This window comes from Lethenteron reissneri, chromosome 29 (assembly GCF_015708825.2).
Source record: "Lethenteron reissneri isolate LAM-NWPU_2019-01 chromosome 29, ASM1570882v1, whole genome shotgun sequence".
In the NCBI taxonomy this organism is placed as follows: domain Eukaryota; kingdom Metazoa; phylum Chordata; class Hyperoartia; order Petromyzontiformes; family Petromyzontidae; genus Lethenteron; species Lethenteron reissneri.
In genome coordinates this window covers 12079368-12097448 of record NC_083807.1, presented here as the reverse complement: position 1 = coordinate 12097448, position 18081 = coordinate 12079368, and the positions used below count along the sequence as shown (strand labels likewise).

The 18081-nt window shown below is 46.7% G+C and overlaps 2 protein-coding genes across 2 annotated transcripts in view; both read right to left on the bottom strand.

Moving 5' to 3' along the window:
• LOC133349256 (peroxidasin homolog) overlaps nucleotides 1-894 on the bottom strand; it is an 89620-nt gene extending 88726 nt beyond the window's left edge. Inside the window, exon 1 of the mRNA XM_061562601.1 lies at nucleotides 444-894. Within this exon, the coding sequence (XP_061418585.1) occupies nucleotides 444-625 (182 nt within the window). The 5' untranslated portion in view covers nucleotides 626-894. The remainder of the gene's footprint in view (nucleotides 1-443) is intronic.
• A 6146-nt stretch (nucleotides 895-7040) lies between these two features.
• On the bottom strand, nucleotides 7041-17655 carry POFUT1 (protein O-fucosyltransferase 1). Its single transcript, XM_061562600.1, has 7 exons — nucleotides 17403-17655; nucleotides 14658-14779; nucleotides 13303-13485; nucleotides 11987-12099; nucleotides 10596-10788; nucleotides 9709-9951; nucleotides 7041-7937 (listed from the first exon to the last, which is right to left on the bottom strand). The coding sequence occupies exons 1-7, from the start codon at nucleotides 17515-17517 to the stop codon at nucleotides 7746-7748; spliced, it is 1161 nt and encodes a 386-aa protein (XP_061418584.1). The 5' UTR covers nucleotides 17518-17655; the 3' UTR covers nucleotides 7041-7745.
• Nucleotides 17656-18081: the final 426 nt, after the last annotated feature.

Sequence of the window (18081 nt, the reverse complement as noted above, 5' to 3'; positions counted from 1 at the left end):
TTCATCAGCAGCAGCAATTACCCATCTACTGCTGGATGAAGACCTCCCCAATCCGTCGTGATCTCTCACAGTAATCCGGTGAACACCTGCGCAAAAGCCGAGTTCATCGGTCCACTTCGATCCTCTTGGATGTGCTCCCTCCATTGGCTCTCGTTCATACCTCTCTCGACCACTGGACCATCTGACCACGTCTGTCGATGTGTCCTGCCCAAGTCCACTGACTTTTCTTCACCGTCAATACGATACGGCTGCTTGCTCCCAAACCTCCCATATTCGGAATTGTCTCCACGTGCTTCTACGAGTGAGTGTGTGGATGATGGTGGCTCACGGTGACTCCGTTGGTACGTGGCTCAGTGGCTGTGGGACTCTGAGTCTCTGGGGCTCAGTGAGTCAGTGACACAGGCGTGTGCGTGCGCGTGCGTGTGTGCACGTGTTGTACTCACAGGATGGTGGTGCGTGGGTCCACACGAGGCACCGTGTCCAGTTGGAGGTGCATGCACCTCACCGTGGTGCGAAAGCACAAGCAGCGGCTGGGGCAAGCGACAGCCGCAGGAGACCATCCGAGCAGCAGCACCATCACCAGCACCGCGGGCATCATCTTCATCATCCCCGCCATCATCATCATCCGCTGATGTCCCTACACCGGCTCCACTCGCTCGAGCTGCCCCACTCTCTATCCTTTCTCTGCCCTCGCCACCACAAATCCCCAGTTAATCCATCCACGTGACGAGGCAGGCGTGCGATGATATGCGCAGGTGAGCGACACCTGGTCGCGTGGCACACGGCGAGGAGACACGTGTGTGAGCCCACGGCTTGTGCTGCTGGTGGCTTAGTCGCGGTGCGTCTGCAGGGAGAGCGAATTCGCCGATTGCGGAGGCTGCCCCAGCAGCCACGGGTTAACCACTCAGCAGAGGCACTCCCCACCTCCCCACCCCCCAAATCATTCCCTCCTGCCCTGCCCTGCCTCCCATCCTTTCTTGCCTCCCCGTGGCCTTGAGGAGGAGGAGGCGTTTCCCGTCAGTGGTGGTGTTGAGTGCGGCGGTGGCTATACGCGCAGACGGTAGTGCAATACCACTGCCACTGCTACACGTGCGAAGACGACACTTGTTGCAACAAAGACACAAGCACGTGTTGTCGACCAACGAGTTGGCTCTCACACGACTACGTGCCCTTGTCGATGTACATGAAGAGAGAATGCACACCCTTGTTTGTCTACGCTGCTTGATGAAGGCCATGCCTCACTAAGCTTGCCAGTGCGCGGGTCCAGGACCGATTCAGATATCACTCAGCGCTGGTGTTAGTCGTGTATGGGGCGGTCTAATTTGGGTAGCCGCGTTCGTAGCGAATTTACACGAACCACGACGCTACCACCCCTCCGTATAGTGAACGAATATTCGTTCACAGATCGCGTGTTGTACACACAATACAGCACGTGTATGCAGGCAAGTAGTGCAGTTGATAATGACCGTTGTATAAGATTAGGCTAAATGCATGACATTAATGATGCCCTCTTGATCGTGGAAAGGCTGACTCATTTGAAGACCCTTTCAAGCGGGTACTGGATTAAGGTATTTTTTGGCTAAACCATTCATGAGTGCCATTATCGCATATTGTTTTTACGATTTATTCCAAAACTACGGTGTATGGTATAATCCGTGTGTGTGTGTGTATGCACGACGATGTGTAGACGATAGACCGCACGACACTGCATAAGTAGTGGTATACTGTATCAATGTCTAGGGCTACAAATAATACACTTTCTACGTGCTGTGAACGCACATCGCAAACATCATGCCGTCTGTTGTCTACACAAATCTGGCTCTCGCCTGATGATGCTAGTTGTAATTACTGGCGAAACGTCGTACTCAGACTGTAAATGTTGTGGCTTGGCTCTCCAACACACCGGTGTGCTGTACTAGTACACTACACTATACATTACGCTACTATACACTACACTATACACTACACTATACAATACACTACCCACTAGTGCTGTACTCGTGACGAATTGGCCACGTTCTGTTTACGTGACAACCCTTACTAGTTGGCTGTGTCGGGTGGTGGCGGGTTTAACGACACATTTATATATTTACGCGATCTAACCCAAAACACCAAGAGTATGGATATTGGTCGCGAAAGCATGCTACCTACGTGTTGAAATGCCGCATATTGTCTGTGTGATGCACTTCTTTCGCACCGCACGTAGCCAAGCGTGCAACGTGTCGACATCGCACCAAATCACCCGAAGTGCGTCCACCTCGTCGGATCTCGGAAGCTAAGCAGGCTCGAGCCTGGACAGTGCCAGGAAGGGTTGGGTGAGCACAGTGAACCGCCGAACACGTGTTGTCGTCTGCTGCGGGTTCTTCGTGATGGGCAGTACAGCAAGATGGATTATTGCACCGTACGATGTTCCAATTCTATGCTCCCCCGAATAGCATCGTGGAGTCTTGGTCTCACGATCCCTCCCCATGACACCCGTACGGCGTGGGGAGGTCTCCATCCAGCAGTAGACGAACAAACGACTGAACATGTCCACAACGATTAGACACGTGGCAGTGTCGTTCTCGTGCGTGATTGTTTTACACCTTCCTTGTTTAAATTACACGCGAAAGAGTCCTATACAAGTTGACGCAGTAGTTTTGGAAAACAAAAATACAGTACATAGATACCCATGCGACAAGTCACAATTTTACACGCTATATTCCCCAAGATGTGGTATTTATCAGAACGGAGACAAGCACGCCTCTGTAAATGCTCTTAAAATTCCCCGTATTTGTTGAGTATTTACCACCACCCCCTCCGAGTGATTTAAATTCGACAAAGGGTGGCATTGTGCGGTCTTGATACGGGCAGAAGTGCAGAATTTGCCAACGTGTGCAGTTATTCATGGAATCTTGAGATGACTTCTACAGTGAATTGGGTGGAGTGGAGGAATATCCGGCCAGCTACTTGAGTGGGTATGCGTGTGCCAAGAAAATTGCAGTGCCCGGAGAAAGCTCACACACGTGCAAGGGGGTACCGCACATCACAACCTACTTCCTGTGCTGCTTTCTACGAGAATATGTTCTGCTATCATACATGTACACGCCCATTGCTTTTTTCACTCCACTGCTGGATGAGGGCCTCCCAGCGCCTTGCGGGTCGCGTGGGTTTGTTTGACCATACTTCACCACGCTTATCATTGCGTGAGAGACATTGGGAGCGTATTACAACGATGGATATTGCTGCAACATACCTCTGCTACCCAGAAGGTAGCTAGATTGTATTTTGCAACTATCGGCTTTTCATTAATTTAATTTTTAGATAACCGAGTGACTCGGATGTCAGGGTGCCGAACTGGCGCCGCTGAGATTCTGGGTTCAAATGCAGATTTCAGGCATCCGTGATTAAACCAGGTTCTCAAATGTACTGAGTTTGATAATTGTTTTTTTACCCCTTTATCTGGCAACAAAACTGACACCTTTTTTTTTACAAGGAGTCATGTTTGCATTGACCACAATACCTGCGGTTGGAACGCAAACAAAAAACACAACTCTGATAATGTATGCACTGTCCTTGTGCGCCTTTTGGCGTCATCTGGTCCAACACCATGTGAGACTAGGCTCTAAAGAAAGCTGTCTCGGGTGTTGACCAATCAATTTCAAGGACAGTGCATACATTATGAGTGTTGTGTTTTTTGTTTGCATTCCGACTGCAGGTATTGTGGTAAATGCAAACATGACTCCTTGTAAAAAAAAGGTGTCAGTTTTGTTGCCAGATAAAAGGGTAAAAAACCAATTATCATATTTTGTTACTGGCAAATGAAGTTCCAATGATGTACTGAGTTGATTGTGTCTCAGATTTTTTCGATTTAAAGCTTTCGTGACTGCAGGGATTCATCTTCTTGGTTCTTTCGGTAAAGGCACGTAGAATGGAAATAATAAAATAATAAAAATAAAACATTTTTTTATTATGTTTAATTTTTATTATTTTATTATTTCCATTCTACGTGACTTTACCGAAAGAACCAAGAAGATGTGTCTCAGATGTTTAGATCTTATTGTCGTCCTTTGCTGCCCACTGCGTAGCCCCTGCGGTTGTGCTCGTTGGTCACCCATCCAAATATTACGTAGCCACGTTATGGTTCAATCTGTGTAATGGACACCTATGCGCTGCATTTAAATTGTAGGGTCGAACCAGACTAACAACAGCCAATTGTCTGTGGATTTAGTTTTGCGGTTTTTAAAAAAAAAATCTCTGAAGTAAAAAAAGACAAATCCAGAAAAGCAAACAATTGACAATGTTCACAGTTCTCTTGCACGTGTTTCAGAGGCGAGCTTGGATGCTTTTTTTTCTTTAAAGAGAGTGCCTCTAAAAGCTCTGGGTATAAACTGTTCTCGCAGTCGTTGCCTTTCGTATTGTTTGTTATCCTTGTTGTTTTAGCGTGAGAGCCACTGACGGGGGCTTGAGGTGGTGACGGTGGTGGTGGTGGGGGTGAAACTCTTGTAGAAAAAAAACGCGGCATGGAATTTGGGATGAAAAGCGCTGGTAAGGCACGGATCACGGAAGCACCTGCTCTTAAAATGCAGGACGCTAAGCTCTCCTGGTTTCCAAATATACGGCCCTTTGTCAGTCAAAGCACTGCTGGAAGAAGGGCCGACACTCGTCACGACGGTTCATGGCCTTTGTTTGACCACAATTCGTGACGCTGGTCAGTGCGAGTTGGTGTCAAAGTTTATGAAAGTTTTTTTTTTTAATCAGTGCCCATTACCTGCTATAATATACGGATCAAAAGCATGGTGCGCACTCAGGAACCGGCTGAGATGTCACCCGTCACTTTTGTTAGCCGTAGTCAGGAATCGAACTCGGGTGGCTGGGTTCCGAGCACCGTTCTCTAACAGCTGTGCCACCGCTCCAATTCCTTACAAATATACAACACACCTAATTGATGAATACACACATTTTGTATATGTACATGACACTCCATTAACATAACGCGAAAAGTCAGCCCTAAATCATTGTGTAATGAATAAACTGCGGTTTATCTGTGGACTCCTGTTTCCTAGCAGACGACACAACTACAAATACAAATCTATTCGGCCAAACGACCCAGCAGAGCCCTCATGAAAAGGATTATCACCAATTGAGGTTTTCTTTGGTAAAAAAAGAAATTACATTACAACACCAAAGAGTGACCAAAGTTGAATTCCAGGTCACGGCTGACATGTGGTGACACCTCAACAAGCTGTGGGTCCCCCCTTCACCAGCGTGCAGTATGGTCAAACTAACCCCACGACTCACACGTGCACGGTGGCCTTCATCCAGCAGTGGAACGACAAAGGACTCTCCAACGAACAGCGTCAAACTTTACACAGGCTCTCGTTAGAAGTTGCATTCGAAGTTAATGTCCGATTAGACTAAATCGGTAAGTTCACGTTGCCCTGTTAGTTTTTGTGCCCATTCTGCAGTCTATGAAGTTCAAACGCTTGGCACTGCGCCTACCTACCTACAGTATATATTATTTTTTAAAAACAATAACTGAAGTGACAAGCATCACTCTCTAATCGAGTGGTTTCCAGCGTGTGATCCGCGGATCAAAGGTAAAGGATCCGCAAGGCCGTGGGAAAAGGTTCGCAGAACCGTTGCAAATTAGTTTTTTTTTTACAAAACGCCAGATTTTTGACCGCACGGTGATCCGCGAAAACGTTTCCGAGGATTACGAGTGGGTGGCCAGCTGCTCCGCAAAGATTGCGAACCCACTCGTCTCAAGCGAAGCTACACTACCACCTACTGGACACGATGCAACATAATCATGAGCGTCGTGGAGAATATAAATTACTAACAGACGTCATATATCTCCGTCTCTCCACATATATATATTTTTTAATATTACGCAATCATCGGCCTTTTAGGCGTGAGTAATTCCCCATAAGGCCGTGGGGCTGATGGATTTGCAAAATACTGTAGTGTATTGATGTGGACACAGATATGAATGAGACGTATTGTCTGGCAAGCTATTGTATACTTGCATATGCATACAATATAAATGCAGCTCTTTGTTAATCCACTGCTGGACGAAGGCCTCCCCATGCTATGCCGGTCATTGCTGTTGTTTGCCCATACACCACCTCAATGGTCAGTGGGTTCATGAGGGACCGAGAACCAGTCCAGATGGCACTCATCAAGTTTGTTAGCAGTGGCCTGGAATCGAAGTTGGGTCACCAGGTTCATAACGCAGTGGCGACCACTGCACCAGCTTTCCCCCACGAGTGAATTCAGGAAAAACGGTAACATTAATCGACTGTATATTGCATCACCACGCAGCTGTATTGAGCATGTTTTAGTGGAATGCGAAGACGAACTGGCGATGGACTGTCCCGCAGGTTGTTCCATGCTCATCCGACCGTGGGCTCATTTGACGTGTCTTTCGCACCGCGTTGTGCAAACAAGAAACATAAGAGTCGTCTCGGCCACCTGGGGCCGGGTAGTGTGCGTGCCGCTGAGCGCGCACACACACACAAGCACGCGCACCTGCAGACCGTCTCCCCAGAGCTCACACACTGCCGTGTTGACAGCATTAGCGCTTTTTCATAAACACATCTGTCAAGTGAATCCTGAATACCTAAAGCCACCTACACAAAGGAAATACTGGTCTCGAGAGCATGTGCTTTTTGCACACAGGCCACAGAAATATTTAAAAATGTGTTTTATTCACAGAAACAAAAGTAAACCTTTCGAGTTGACAGGTATTTAAGGCGAATATTTCCCATTGGCAACTGTGCAATGATCGTTTACAGCTATCAGCACTCATATTAAAGCGATGTTTTGCAAAACTGTCGTATTGTTGACAAAAGCCAAAGAAAACAAGGAAGGGCCCAATCTATAGAACTATTTCCAGCATAGGTGTTCATGTAATCAAGTTGAAACGTCAATGTAGTCCTTTAAATTACCCAACTAAAATAGATTTATGCAAAAACTGTACACGAGAAACTTGTATATTAGTTTATACTTTTGTGATTAATGCAAACATGACACGAGCAATTTCATACAACCAATCAAAATTCATGTTCTCCAGTATTTTAATGGTTCACAGAATTGTGTAGTGATCGTTTTCAGAAAGTAAATTTTCCACTTCGTGCAATGTTGACTTGAAGTAGTCATTGCACAAACTTCTGCAGCCAATTCCAATATTTTTATTCAATACTCCTAAATTCCTCCATCGCCACCTTTAGAAAAGATACATGACCAAGCTGGTACAACCCAACATCAATCACCCATCGTCTGGCACTTGTGCATTTCCAGGCTTGTCTTTTTACTACAACAGGACAGATGCAGCCTCGGCCAACACAAGTTAAATATAGCAGGACAAATGTACATGAACACTATACATGTCTTGACATTTGCTTAACTGTTAAATATAAAAAAAAATGCGAGTGTTGCTAACTTCAGCATGATTTTAGATCAGAATGCAATTCCATTATGCTCAATAAAATACACTTTGACAGGAATGAGATACAAAAACGTTTACATTTATATGACAACTGCACAAAATTGTGCCAAAACCCAGAGGCAGTCATTTACTGTTTACATTATTATCTAAAAACATTAAACCCGACATTGATTTGAATTATCAGTTCAATAAATACTTTGATCTGAAAAAATGTTCCCAAGTATCACAAGATGGTCAATAACCAAAATAAGCAAATAAAGGCTTTTCGCACGCACAGTTTTATAGTTTTTTTTACTCCCAGAAACTGCGTTCACATTCAGAGCTCCTCGTTGCGGGCGCTGTCGGCATCGTCCATGCCAAAGAAGGACGAGGGCCGCCCGTGCACGTCTCTGTCGCGCTTCACGAAGGCCGTGAACGACGAGACGCAGTTCCCGATGAAGTGGTCAGCCTGGGCCAGCACGTACAGGTCCAGCTGTGCCACGTCTGGCTTCACAGCCACCACTCTCACCTTGGCAAGCACAACACGATGCACACAGGTTGGAGACAGATCAAGCCGACTCCCCCCTGACAAAAACTACATTCACTTTAGCACACACAAGTGTTGAAAAGTGTAGCTTTTGGCTTGATTTGAGATGCACTTAATAGATGTTTAACACAGTTTTCTTATCACGTCTGAAAAAAACATAAGTACCTTCTTGGTTCTTTCGGTAAAGTCACGTAGAAGGAAAATAATAAAATTAAAATAAAACATAATAAAATAATTCTCACGACGTTTCGGCCACAACGCAAGCAGCCGTCTTCAGGTGGACAGAGTCATTCAGACTGTCTACTTGACAGACCTGTTCTCCACCTGAAGACGGCTGCTTGCGTTGTGGCCGAAACGTCGTGAGAATTATTTTATGTTATATTTTTATTATTTTATTATTTTCCTTCTACGTGACTTTACCGAAATAACCAAGAAGATGAATCCCTGAAGTCACGAAAGCTTTAAATCGAAACATAAGTACGTTGAACTTTTTTCGCACCGTACACAGCCAACCATGCTCATCGGAGGTGTGGGGGAAAAACTAAACGTAAAAATCAGTTCCAATTAAATTAATTTTAAACCTAGATTTAAAGGTCCAGTGGCTTCCTAATACAATGCAGTACATGTCCACGATACAGAAGTGACCCTCTCATGTCAAACAGCTTGTGTAGGTTATTCATCTGTATTATCATTACTGTGCGCTACAATGTATAGTTTTTATTCCCCTATTTAAGCCCAGGCTCAAGACTCCTCCCCCCTTCTCCTTTGTCTACAACTGGCTTTGCTCTTTGAAGTACCTTCATCTGCATCTTTACCAAACATTCATCTCATTCTCCTCACCGCAGCTCCCTACCGCCTCAAATTAATAAAATGTTCCAATCACAATTTATAATCTCTACTCCATTCATAGCCAACCCTTAATGTACCTCACTACTTTGACCAGCGTCCTGAGAAGCAGCCACTATAACATGCTTTACAAATGCCAACTTCTTGTGACTAAATTACCCAGAATTTACCTGATCTTGTCAAGAGCTTGGAAGAGAAATCTGGGTGAAACCTGCATAGTGCTTGAATGGGGCTACCACCAAGCGTGGCCACGAGGCCTCGCACTTCCAAACGGCCTGCAAGCACTATTGATCCGTCACTGCAAGCCATTCAGCCACAATGATCAGGTTCTAGATGGGAATAATTTTGACCTATTAATCACTTGAAGGTCATTCTTAGCATAGTCACCAATACATACAGTTCGAGCCAGATCAAAGTTTAGCATCAGCTAAATGGTAGCCAACCAAAGAGAATTCTATTCATCCCTTGGTACAAAAAATTTTCCTCACCCCTGTGTACATGGAAGCAAACTGCATTGTATCTGTATATTTATGCGATCTAACCCAAAAAAGAAACCTCTATTATGGGAATCATTTGTCGCAAAAACCGACGTGTTAAAGTCACGTAGGCAAAAAATAAAATTAATAAAAGTAATAATAGAAATTAAAATGATTATTTTATTTTATTTCTAAAATAATAAAAATTTATAAAAGTTATTATTTTATTTTTAAATAATAAAAGTAATAATAGAAATTAAATTAAATAATTATTTTATTTTATTTCTTTTATTACTTTTATTAATTTTAATTTTATTTTTTACCTACGTGACTTCACCGAAAAAACCTAAGAGTAGGACTCCTTGCAGTCACGAAAGCTTCAAATCTAGAACCGACGTGTGTAAACGGCATTGTATGTGGGCTGCACCGACCTGTCCTTGCAGAGCCTCGCCAATCTCCTCGGAGTAGTCGTGCGAGTCGGTCGCGACGTAGACGGAGCGCGCACCGATGCGCGTGGCCCAGGCACGAACAGAGCGCGTCACGTCCGTCACGCTCGGCAGGCACATGGCCATGGTGAGGGGCCGTGCCGTTGCGAGGTCGTCGCCCACGCACTGCGGCGATGCCATGAGGTGCGAGCCCACCTTGCCCTCGCGCAGGAGGGCGCACGTGTTGTGCTGCGCCAGCGCACAGGCAAGGGTGGGCGCAAGGCACAAAGGATTGAGACGCGAGGACTCTTATTGGTGCCCCATGCTTTTGAAACTCGTGCTGAAAGCGTTTGCGCGTGGAGCTCTGGCTGTCTAAAATGAGTCATTGTACTTGGACGTACATGGTCGAATTGTGAACTAAAAATTTGTGGCACGCTGGTTGATTTCAGATTCAATATTCATTCACATGATGCCATTTGTGCACAATTCAACACTAGCTTCACGTTAAATATGTATCTCCTGGATAAAGCATTGACATTCATAGTTAGATGATAAAATTGGTTATATTAAACTTGCGGGGCTACTTTGTGAGCAGCAGAAGCTGGCGCAGTAAAAACCATTGTTGTATAGTACTATAATCCAACATCTGTGCTCTCAGCCTTTGCCAATTTGCACTGTCCAGCATGGTCAAGTATGTTCAAATCACCCCCAAGACATGTACAGTGTGGGGAAGCCAACATCCATCATAGATTGACAAAAGACCTGTGCATGTGTAAACTTGTCAGAGGGGTTTCTGCAACACCACTGGCTTTATTAATCCATTGCAGCAGCAGCAGCAAATCTACTTTGGGCCAAAGCGTCATAGGTAAGGTTGCCAAAGCGATGCTACCTACCCAGTCTGAGCCGACCCGCAGGTGAATGGCCAGGTAAGGCCTCGCTAGTCGATCGCTGATGAGCCGATTGCCCTCGGAGACCATCTTGTCCGACCACACGACGTAGCGTTGAAGGCGGCGATGCTCGGGGAGCACGGGGAACTGCGCCGGCGCTCCGGGCAGCGCGAGCACCGGGTGCTTGTGAGCCGGGTACCTGCCCCGAGATTGACAGTGGGCCTCAATCAACATGCAATACGAAAGGCCTGCACTGGCATAGATCTTGAGTACAAGTAATGAAGAGATTTCGATTTAAAGCTTTCGTGACTGCAGGGATTCGTCTTCTTGGTTCTTTCGGTAAAGTCACGTAGAAGGAAAATAATAAAATAATAAAAATAAAACATAATAAAATAATTCTCATGACGTTTCGGCCACAACGCAAGCAGCCGTCTTCAGGTGGAGAACAGGTCTGTCGAGAAGGCAGAGTCTGACAGACCTGTTCTCCACCTGAAGACGGCTGCTTGCGTTGTGGCCGAAACGTCGTGAGAATTATTTTATTATGTTTTATTTTTATTGTTGTTATTTTCCTTCTACGTAACTTTACCGAAAGAACCAAGAAGATAATGAAGAGATGTCACGAAGGACATTGAACAAACGGGTGAGAGTGTGATTGCAGAAGCAAGGCTGGTAAATGAGAAGGGAGAGTGTTCATTTGACCATGTCGTCTCTCCTGAGCTGGAGGCAGGGAATATAATAAGTCTGGCAGTGATGCACACAAGCACAAATAACACAAAATAAATATTACATTAGGATTATCATTAATGCTGCCTTGTAAACTACATAATGGGCTGCTTTAGCAAATTGCCCTTCTAATCTGAAGGACGAATTCACTTTTAAGAAGTGGCATTGGCTAAAACATTTGACTATTATATTTAAAGGAGTGTTAACTACAAATGCTGATTTTCGTTTTTATACAAACTGTAGGCTTCCATATTACAACAATACCTTCCACATTTAAAAGCTGGATATTTAAGTCAAACTGCTGAACAAAGGCTTTGGAAAGCTTAATATTAAATGAAGTGTGTGCACTGCAGCACATAATCATCTGTGATATTTTGCAAACACTTTCTCCACTTCAATGTGCTAAATGCGTTTCAACATGTACATTATCTTTAACCTACACACAATACGACCATTCCCACTTGCTGCCAATACAAGGGATACATAGTTTGGGCGTTGGGCAAATTAAATTAACTCTGTATGGAGATGCCTTTATCCAGAAGTGGATTAAGCAAGGTCTGTGAAGGATTATTATCATTTTGTAATTGTAGTACTTGATATTTGTTCACAAGTGGGCACTGTGAGAAAGCCAAGCTGCTTCATTGTTACCACTCGAAGCCGAGTTTCAGGCGTACTTGTCAAGCCAGCGCTGCATGCTGTGTGGATGGTAGGAGAGGCTGTTAAACACCTCCGAATGAACAAAGTCCACTCCAAACTGGTCCCAGAAAGGCCCAAAGGGGTTGCCGTCCTGTCACATACACACAAACACGTCGCGCACCGATAATTCAATTACAAAATAAGCGTGAACATGCTGTACATCACGAAGCCCATTTCTTCTGGCAGCTGTGCACCCAAGGATACCGTATGCTAAGAATAGTTTTAATGTTCCTTCATCACCAATCATATCTCAATTGTTCAATGAGGGCCTTGGCATGAGATGATGAAATGTCCTTCTAGTTCAACTACAGTTCAAGAATGGCCTGAAATGATAATACACACGACTGGAGATGCTTCCAAAGGCTTCTCCTCCCATACAATGAATTACACTCTTTCATACTCCATAACGCGTGGTTCACAACATGTTATTCATTTGACAGATTTAGCTTAAATTGCTCTCCAAATTGGACGAAGCTGGATTAATTTCACGTGCACCCTTGTGTTGTCTGGACTGAGATCACAAAACTCGCTGCTTCCGAGATTCCAATCTTAGCTGTGAAGGCTGTGTTCTTGTGTTCTGCCTTAACCAGTATGAGCTTCATGAGCCACACAGCCACCTCAAACATGTTGAATTTGTTTTTGATGGAATCTTTTCCCGATATTTTATCTCAATTGTGTAATCGGCACGATTTATTTAAATTAAATAAAGAATCCATTCGAATGTAGAAAAGAAACAATCTGAATCCGTCACAGAGCAGTGTTAAGAGAGTGGTCTGCAGAAGTGGAGATCACCGAACACCGAGATCTCTTTACGTCACCTCTGTTCCACACAGAGGATCGAACTTTTTCCCACTTGCTCTGCCACTTCAGATACATTTTCGTTGCATGACAGTCAACCCCACCTTATAATCCTGAGCTGGAATTTATACAAATTAAGTGCAGAACCAAATGTATATTTTTTTTTATGTAGACCATTAACTGAATACAATTGAGGTCCAGTTTAAATTGCAACTTAGTCTGTCAGTTTATGGGTCTTGATGTAAGTCTATGGGTTACCATGCAAGTGGTTCTGTCTGAGTCTCTATGAAAGTCTATGGGTTTCTACATGAATCTCATCGTCTCCATGTGAGTTTAAGGGTCTCTATGCAAGTCTACGAGTCTCTCTGTAAGTCATTCGTGACCAGGCTGCGACATGAACCCACGAAACCTCAAGTAAGTTGACTTCAAGACGTGTGTGTGTTTTAAGCGAGAGCTCCACAAGCAGAGCGCGACTGAGCGACCCTCCGGCCCGCACCTTCATGGGGCACGAGCGCTTGTCGGGGCTGCGCGCCGCGGCCGCCTCGAAGCAGTAGGCGGTGCGGGTGGCCGGGGGCCAGTGGTGCGGGGCGAGGTGCTCCATGAAGTGCTCCAGGCTCACGATGCGATGGAACTCGCTCAGAGCCTCCAGTCGGAAATACTCCGCGTACGGGACGTGCGCCTGAAGACAGAGAAAGCCCCGCACAGGCGCAGCACCCACGGTACCCACCACCGTGGTAACAATTCCACGTGCGGACAATTCACTCAATTGTATTGTTACACTCGCGGTACCGTGCATAGAAATTTGCATCTAAGAAGTGATGATTTACACGAGGCTAATAGAATGAGTTTGCGTCTAGATTATTTGGCTGCTATAAATGATCACATGATAAGCCACTTTGTTGAGCTATATCATGTGGCCAAGTCGTTAATAAAGAAGCTAATAGCTCAATGGGCTTCACCTGGTAAAATAAAAAACATAGTTTAGTTGTATGTTTTTGTAATTTGCTTACCTTTCCTATACTCTGCACTATCGTGTTTTTTTTATTGCTTGTTGGTGTAACTCTTTGACCCGCTCCTATTGGACAAAAAATCTTTAAAGCTCAATGGATTCCTCCAGTATAAATATTCAGATTGGGTCAAAGGCGTGCACATGGCTGTTGAAACTACCTAACCTGTCTTCTATGCCAGCGGTTCTCAGTAAGACATAATTATACCAAGTTTGCAGTCGATACCACATTGGGAAGTGGGTTAAAATTGAGTTACAAGATTAGAGGAAACGACAACAACAACAGTGAGTTCATATAAAGTGTGTAATAAAAAAAAAAAGTGGCGGGGTGGGTGAGTGGGTGGGTGAGTGGGTGAGTGGGTGGGTGAGTGGGTGGGTGGGTGAGTGGGTGGGTGAGTGGGTGGGTGGGTGAGTGGTGGGTCGGTGAGTGGGGTGGGTGGGTGAGTGGGTGGGTGAGTGGGTGAGTGGGTGGGTGGGTGGTGAGTGGGTGGGTGAGTGGGTGGGTGGGTGGGTGAGTGGGTGGGTGGGTGAGTGGGTGGGTGGGTGAGTGAGTCGGTGGGTAGGTGAGTGGGTGGGTGGGTGAGTGAGTGAGTGGGTGGGTTGGTGGGTGAGTGGGTGGGTGGGTTGGTGGGTGAGTGGGTGGGTGAGTGAGTGGGTGGGTGGGTGAGTGCATGAGTGGGTGAGTGAGTGAGTGGGTGAGTGGGTGGGTGAGTGCATGAGTGGGTGAGTGAGTGAGTCGGTGCGTGAGCGAGTGAGTCAGTGCGTGAGTGAGTGGGTGATTGAGAACCCAACACCGTTCTTCCGTGCCATCTCGCCGCTGCTGGCCTCTCTCTCGAGGGACTTACGTTGGTGTAAGGCGGCGTGTGGTGGCGATACTCCACCCAGGGGGGCACGGCCAACGTGCGGTTCAGCATCCGCGCGAACGCCAGCGAGCCCAGGAACTGGTCGGCCTGGTTCCCAAAGCGCCCTGCGGAATTCAGCATCAGCAGCAGCCACCACCGGCGCTTGAGACAATCAACCTGAGCTGGTGGGGGATTGCGAACCCCACCGAGACTTTTGGGGCAATGCATCGAATGATAAGCAACACGGGCGAAGGCTCCGGCCATAGACAATGTTGATTTGAAGCTTTCGTGCCTGCAGGAATTCATATTCTTTGGTTCTTTCGGTAAAGTCACGTAGCTAGAAAAAACAATAAATTACGACGTTTCGATCGCAACAAAAGCGGTCGTAACTCAGGCGGAAAAAATATAATCCAGAAGTGGAACTCAACAGCAGTTCGTGACTTTACCGAAAGAACCAAAGAGTATGATTTAGACAAGTTTAAGAAGGAATAATTTTTTTTCAAGTTTTTAATTCTGCTACTCGTGGCTTGCACACCGTGTGAACCCATGCGGTGTGACCCCGTGTTCTCTTACAGAGACATTTAAAGTGGCCAGTTCCATACGGTGTACAGGCGTTTCAACACGGGCACTAATGTTGTGTCTAATTGTTTGTGTTTCTCCCTTGTGATGGGGCTTTGTAGGATGAAGGTTGAGGTTTAATAGGGCACGGGGTGAGCAGTAAGGTCTGCATTGGTCTGTAATAAGTTGGGGCACTGCCAATGGGTTGACAGGTTTGTGTGTTTATATAAAGAAGTGAAAAGAGACAGGTGGATATAATAGACCTTTATAAATTTTAGGCTTTCGCGACCAATTTTACTCGTATTTAAATGTTATTGGGTTAGATCGCGTGAAGTATAAATGCGTCTAACCCAAAAAACTTATATTAATAAACCTTCTTCCACGCGTCCCCGTCTGGTTTAAGTGCTGTTCAAGATCAAGTGATTTATAAAACACAAATGGAATCCCGCCCGTTTAAAAACCACCCCCACATTTGTTTAAAAAGTGCCTCGAAAACTAAAAACTAAAAACACGACGAGGCAATGTCTTGGTTTTATAGCGCATCGATGTCCACCGATGGTCACCGCGTGGACGATTGAGTTAGTCGATGTGCCTGTCGACGAGAGAGCCACAGAGAGAGACACAGGAGAGAGATGGAGCCACAGGAGAGACACAGGAGAGAGATGGAGCCACAGGAGAGACACAGGAGAGAGATGGAGCCACAGGAGACACAGGAGAGAGATTGAGCCACAGAGAGAGAGACACACAGGAGATGGAGCCACAGGAGACACAGAGAGAGATGGAGCCACAGGAGACACAGAGAGAGATGGAGCCACAGGAGACACAGAGAGAGAGATGGAGCCACAGGAGACACAGAGAGAGACGGAGCCACAGGAGACACAGAGAGAGATGGAGCCACAGGAGACACAGAGAGAGATGGAGCCACAGGAGACACAGAGAGAGATGGAGCCACAGGAGACACAGAGAGAGAGATGGAGCCACAGGAGACACAGAGAGAGACGGAGCCACAGGAGACACAGAGAGAGATGGAGCCACAGGAGACACAGAGAGAGATGGAGCCACAGGAGACACAGAGAGAGATGGAGCCACAGGAGACACAGAGAGAGATGGAGCCACAGGAGACACAGAGAGAGAGATGGAGCCACAGGAGACACAGAGAGAGACGGAGCCACAGGAGACACAGAGAGAGATGGAGCCACAGGAGACACAGAGAGAGAGATGGAGCCACAGGAGACACAGAGAGAGATGGAGCCACAGGAGACACAGAGAGAGAGATGGAGCCACAGGAGACACAGAGAGAGATGGAGCCACAGGAGAGACACAGAGAGAGATGGAGCCACAGGAGACACAGAGAGAGATGGAGCCACAGGAGACACAGAGAGAGATGGAGCCACAGGAGACACAGAGAGAGAGATGGAGCCACAGGAGACATAGAGAGAGAGATGGAGCCACAGGAGACACAGAGAGAGATGGAGCCACAGGAGAGACACAGAGAGAGATGGAGCCACAGGAGACACAGAGAGAGATGGAGCCACAGGAGACACAGAGAGAGATGGAGCCACAGGAGACATAGAGAGAGAGATGGAGCCACAGGAGACACAGAGAGAGATGGAGCCACAGGAGAGACACAGAGAGAGATGGAGCCACAGGAGACACAGAGAGAGATGGAGCCACAGGAGACACAGAGAGAGATGGAGCCACAGGAGACACAGAGAGAGATGGAGCCACAGGAGAGACACAGAGAGAGATGGAGCCACAGGAGACACAGAGAGAGATGGAGCCACAGGAGACACAGAGAGAGATGGAGCCACAGGAGACATAGAGAGAGAGATGGAGCCACAGGAGACACAGAGAGAGATGGAGCCACAGGAGAGACACAGAGAGAGATGGAGCCACAGGAGACACAGAGAGAGATGGAGCCACAGGAGACATAGAGAGAGAGATGGAGCCACAGGAGACACAGAGAGAGATGGAGCCACAGGAGAGACACAGAGAGAGATGGAGCCACAGGAGACACAGAGAGAGATGGAGCCACAGGAGACACAGAGAGAGATGGAGCCACAGGAGACACAGAGAGAGATGGAGCCACAGGAGACATAGAGAGAGATGGAGCCACAGGAGAGACAGAGAGCCACAGGAGAGAGTGGAGGTGGCATGAGGCACGAGGCCCCCTCCTCCCCCCTGGCTCACCCATGCAGGGGCAGTAGAGGACGTAGCCCGCAGGGTCCCACTCCGCGCCTCCGCCTCCGCCTCGGGACCACGACAACGCGGCGAGCAGCGAGACGAACGCCAGGCGCCCGGCCATGGCGTTACGCTAAACGCCGTCCAGTGATCATCAACAAGAACAACAAGAACAACAACAAGAACAACAAGCGTGTGAACAAGTTGGTGAGAGAGAGCGCGGAGACCCGCAGGGATGCCGGAACACCACCCGGCGATGGGAACTCCGGGCGCGCGGATACGCGCTCGCGATTGGCTCATCGCGCGCACGTGACGAGCAACGCGCGATCCGATTGGATAGCGGCGATCGACTTATTTGGTAATAATTTACATAATATAACCATACGGTGTAATTAACATAATATAATCCCACGGTGATAATATGTAGTTTATACTTTAGTTTTTTACGTGGTGGTTTTAGTTACTGCAGCTACATACTATTAACATTCCTTCCCTTTATTAATGCTACCCCTATCCCCTCCCTTTGATGCTGCTAATCCTGCATAATGCACGGGCACAAGTAGTACTAAATATGCTAAATTCCTCTTGATATGCAAATTATTTTGTCAAGGCGCCCTTTCCCCCCCTTTTAACCCAGCTTATATACGCTCCAAGCTCGTGTGCTGTTTCATTCAGACGCTGTCTCCCC

Coding starts and splice junctions, on each gene's coding strand:
- POFUT1 (XM_061562600.1), bottom strand. CDS start 17,517: ATGGCCGGGCGCCTGGCGTTCGTCTCGCTGCTCGCCGCGTTGTCGTGG. Junction 12,100..13,302: donor AGCGCTCGTGCCCCATGAAG/GTGCGGGCCGGA, acceptor TGTATGTGACAG/GACGGCAACCCCTTTGGGCC. Junction 9,952..10,595: donor TGCGGGTCGGCTCAGACTGG/GTAGGTAGCATC, acceptor GCGCTGGCGCAG/CACAACACGTGCGCCCTCCT.